The following is a 4280-nucleotide window of genomic DNA, read 5'->3' as shown; positions in this document are numbered from 1 at the left end:
TGGGGCCTGTAGAGGGGTTAGGGTGTATAGCATGGTCTTGAGAAGAGAAAAGGCTTACATTTGTAAGGGTGGAGCTTGTAGTGGTCTGGACTGGGCCCATAGCATTGAGGGTAGGCCTTGTAGTGGTGTGAGTTGATATCTTGGCTTTGTAGGTGAGGCTTGTGGTTGCAGGAGTGGGACTTGAAGTAGTATGGGTGGAACTTGTGTTTTGTGTAGGGCTTGGAGTAGTGTGGATGGGACTTGGGACGGTGTGGGTAGGGCTTGGGTTAGGGAGGGTGGGCATGGGGCTCGGGGTAGTAGGGGGGGTGGGGCTTGCAATAGTGTGGTTGGCACTTGGGGTAGTATGAGTGGAACTTATAGTGGTATGAATGGGGCTTGAAGTAGTATGAGTAGAGATAGTGGTGGTCTTGGCTGGGCCTGTACTACTGGGGAGAGGGCCTGTAGTGGTGAAGGTGGAGTCCAGGGGCTTATGGGTATAACCTGTAGTAGTGCAAGTGGGGTTTGGAGCACTGTTGACAGGGCTTATGGCACGACAGGTAGAGTTTGTGGTAGTGTGGGTGGGGCCTAGTGGCTGAGAAGGGCCAGAATCTATGGCCTTATGAACTAAATCCAGATATGCAGATGGTGTAGGATCTGTATGTGTGAGGGCAGGACTGGATACACTGAGGGTGGGGTCTGTGGCAGAATGGCCCTTGTCTAGGGTAAGGGGAACATGACTAGTATGCTCCCCATGGGTGGGATCTGGATATGTAGGTGGTCTATGACCCTGGGCTAGGCTTTCTGAGCCCATAGCCTCCACTGAAGCCTCAGCCAGGGCAGCATCCACACTAGCCTCACTGATGTGGCTCAGAGTCCGGCTGTAGGGAGCATGCCCATTGGCCAGGGGTGGGGCTGTGGCTCCCTGTTCATTCACAGGCTCAGAGGTGGGAGTCTCAGTCCTACAGAAGGCAACCTGGATAGGCAGGGGCTCGGGCTGCTGCACTAGGGGCCTGGGGATTGATGAATGTCTGGCAGACCCTGAGAGCTGTGGGCTGGATGAATCATCTGAAGATTCGGATGACAGGGACCATGCCGTCCCATTCTCCAGCTCTTCCTGCCGTCTTAGCATGTTCTGAGAGAGAGAGAGAGAGAGAGAGAGAGAGAGAGCGGGAGAGGAGCATTGGAGCATTTCAGGATAATCCCTAGAAATCCTCTGGGAGATAGTGAGGCCTGGGGCTGGGCTATGACTCACATAGAAGGCTTGCTCCCGAAGTGAAGGTGTGTCTGGTGGGCTCTGGCTGTAGGTGGAGAAACGTTTAGTGACGGTGGAGGCTTTGTTGACAGTAGAAGTGGCTGAGGGCTGGTCATCTTTGTCAAAGGGGCTAGGAAGGGAAAGGCACTCCTGTTAGTTTGCCACAATGCTCCTGCCCCTGCCCCTAAACCCTTCTGCCTCACCAACCTCCATGTAACTTCCAGGCTAAGCTTGATGGTGCCAAGGTCATTGATATCCACAGCCACAACCTGGGGTAGGGCGGTGAACAAGTCCTTGGTCTCACAGGAGACACTGCCCACAACTACATGGTTGGCCAGACCCTTCAGTTCTGTCACCTATAGCCAAGAGTACATGGTGGTGTCACATGAGTACAAGGGCCATGAGCTCCTTGGGTAATCAGAGGTCTGGATTTGCATAGCAGGTGTAAGATGGTCATTGGGTCAAAACACTGTTGGAAGGTCATGAAGATGGGGGTACTTAAGAGTCATGGGCCATGGAAGCTTGAAGTGATCTGAGAGCAAGGGGTTTATAGAGGTCCATGTTGGCAGGACCATTGATCTCAAGAGTGCAGTCTTATAGGGGCTCAAAGGATCAAATATTCAACAGGTCAGAAGATCATGGAGAGGTTACAGGGTCAGGAGTTATAAAGATTGCTCTCAAGGCCACAGAGACCATGAGAAAATCCAGAGTCATAAAGGTCATGGAGCCAGACATTCATAGGGCCACAGAGTCATGGCGGGGGGTTGTCACAGGAGTAAGGATCTCAGAGTCAAAAGAGTCAAAATGGATTCACAAGGTTATGGAGTTCACAGGATCAAAGTGTCCTGGGCACCTAGGCAGAAAAATCACCTTGATGGACAAGAATTCCATGATCAGAGGAAGAAAGACAGTTTCTTCGCTGTCCCACACTTGCTTCCCACTACCCTCAATGCGGCCCCGTAGTTTCCAGCGCTGACGGCCATATTTCATGCAGATCTGGGGAAACAGACAGGATGAGGCAGCCCTAGGGCTTTTGACCCTTTCACCCTAGCCCTTCCTTGCACATCCTCATACCTCATACTGATCACCCACACACAGCCTGGCGAAGCCAGCCAGCCCTAGAATACGGGGAGAAATAGATGAGCCACGTTGGTAGTGCTTGACCACACTTCCTCCCCTACAACTCAGTACCTTTCATCCGAACATGAAACTCGCCCAGCTGTGCCTCCAGCTCGCTCTCCAGCAGACACATGCTCTAGAGGAAGAAGCATGAATAGGAGAGAATGAAGAAAAAGTCCACTCTCATCAGCCCTGTTATAGCCTGTGCTTCTGCCAATAGCAATCATCCCTGACCTCTGTGTACTCTCGATGACTCCGAGTGGCCTCAGCCAAGCTGTCCCGGGCCTCTCGGCTCCCTTGAGACCCTGTACTGTAGGCACGGATCATGTTGTAGGCGCCATCTCGTAGTCGCCGCTGGACACAGTATGCTTCATACAGCTCATCGATCTGGGAAGGTGAGTGGGATGGTAAGAGGGGAACTAGGACTCACCATTGGGGTTGCTCATTCAGGGCCTAGCAAACCCCAATCTCTCACGCCAGTCTCCTTATGTTATTACCCCATCCCTCTGCATGCATGCTGCACAAAGTACCTTGCTGGCATGGAATTCCAGTCTTCGCAGGAAGCGTTCAATGGACTTGACTTGCTGGGGAGAGGTGGGTCAGGAGGGGTCTGAGGCCCAAAGCCCTTTTCCTTCCCATGAGCTAACCCCTTCCAATACCAATCTATATCCACTCACCTTGTCCAAGTCATACAGGAAGCCCTACAAAGGAAATTAGGGAGCTGAGATGTGCTACCTAGGACTCAGTCATCCCAGAAAATAAACATTTCACACAGGGATAGCCCTGCCCAGCCCCCCACACCACACAAAAGGCAATAGACCAGGACATCCCTAACATCACTCACCAGCCTGGAATTCCTCTTGGATTCCTTTATCTGCCCCTGGAGCTTCTCTTGCTCCTGCTGGTGCACTTCCAAGTAGGCCCTGGGAAAAAAGTGACAAGTCAACTTACCTTTCAGACTCAAGCTGCCAAGGGTACCAACAGTAAGCAGGGGGTGATTGGCTGGGGCAAAGATGAGGGGTTGGGAAGGGATCCTAGGATAAAAGGTGGGCAAGAGAGTTGCTTACTTACGTCAGGCCCTGCTTAAGGGCAGTGTACACCAGGTCCAGCCGCTCTGGCTGCGGCACCTTCGGGGCTGGATGGGCCACAGCAAACATCCTGGATACCCGGGAAAGCCCTGGGGCCTTCCGTGGGGGCCCTGGTGGCGGTGGGCTGAAGACTGGGAAGCTCCTTAAGAAGAAGCTGCTCCTCAGAAAGGGTCGAACAGGAGCCCCCCAACCCTCCCTACACACCCAGCCCCAACCCCATCTAACTCCCTTGACATCATTAACCAACCACCCGTCACTGCATACCTGGGCCCTCGCTTGTGGCTGCCGAGGACACCTGCGAAAGACTGGCTCCTACTGACCCGGGCGCTGAGCAGGCGGCGCTGTGGCCGCACTGACAGGGACATCATGGAATGAGTCCGTGCGGGGCTCCCTGGAGGTGAGGGAGAGGGTGTCCAGCACAGGTCACGTCCCTGAAGTCCCCTCCCCAAGCCCAGGTTCTAGGGCTGGAGCTGGTCCTTCCTGGTCACCAGGTACAGATGCCCCAGTGGGCTCTGGCCTGGTTACTCTCAGTCCCGCTGGCCCCGCGCTAATGACAGGGCAGCCGCGGGGACTCGGCCTCCGACTCAGCTTGGCCTCAGCTCAGCCCCTACTTCCTGCCGAGGTGCGGGCTCCGCCTGCTGCGGGGCAGGAAAGGGGGAATCGCGCAGGGACCCTCCTCTGGCTGGGAAGGGGCAGGAAAGGGGCGGGGCGCGCAAAGAATGTGCGGAAGCGCCTGTTTACCCGGGGGCGGGGCGGCGTTCCCAGCCCGGCCTCAGACGGCCCCCCCCAGGAGGACCAGCAGCCAGGGTCCCCCACCTCAGGAGGCCGAGGGAGGTCACGGG

At 55.2% G+C, this 4280-nt stretch overlaps 1 protein-coding gene across 2 annotated transcripts in view; it reads right to left on the bottom strand.

Moving 5' to 3' along the window:
• The window catches only part of Ripor1 (RHO family interacting cell polarization regulator 1), an 8478-nt gene extending 4349 nt beyond the window's left edge, over positions 1-4129 (bottom strand). Inside the window, exons 1-12 of one of the 2 annotated variants that reach the window (XM_010612240.3) lie at positions 3703-4129; positions 3422-3580; positions 3195-3273; positions 3028-3051; positions 2881-2934; positions 2585-2737; positions 2423-2486; positions 2306-2349; positions 2102-2227; positions 1439-1587; positions 1232-1361; positions 7-1111 (exon numbers count right to left, since the gene is read on the bottom strand). In XM_010612240.3, the coding sequence (XP_010610542.1) occupies positions 7-1111; positions 1232-1361; positions 1439-1587; positions 2102-2227; positions 2306-2349; positions 2423-2486; positions 2585-2737; positions 2881-2934; positions 3028-3051; positions 3195-3273; positions 3422-3580; positions 3703-3806 (2191 nt within the window). In that variant the 5' untranslated portion in view covers positions 3807-4129. The remainder of the gene's footprint in view (positions 1-6; positions 1112-1231; positions 1362-1438; positions 1588-2101; positions 2228-2305; positions 2350-2422; positions 2487-2584; positions 2738-2880; positions 2935-3027; positions 3052-3194; positions 3274-3421; positions 3581-3702) is intronic. The other variant, XM_010612241.3, reaches the window with a different exon arrangement.
• Positions 4130-4280: the final 151 nt, after the last annotated feature.

The sequence above is a fragment of the Fukomys damarensis genome, unplaced genomic scaffold, assembly GCF_012274545.1.
Source record: "Fukomys damarensis isolate Sample0158 unplaced genomic scaffold, DMR_v1.0_HiC HiC_scaffold_32, whole genome shotgun sequence".
Classification (NCBI taxonomy): domain Eukaryota; kingdom Metazoa; phylum Chordata; class Mammalia; order Rodentia; family Bathyergidae; genus Fukomys; species Fukomys damarensis.
The sequence above is the reverse complement of the archived record's forward strand: the minus strand, read 5'-3'. Positions and strand labels throughout refer to the sequence as shown.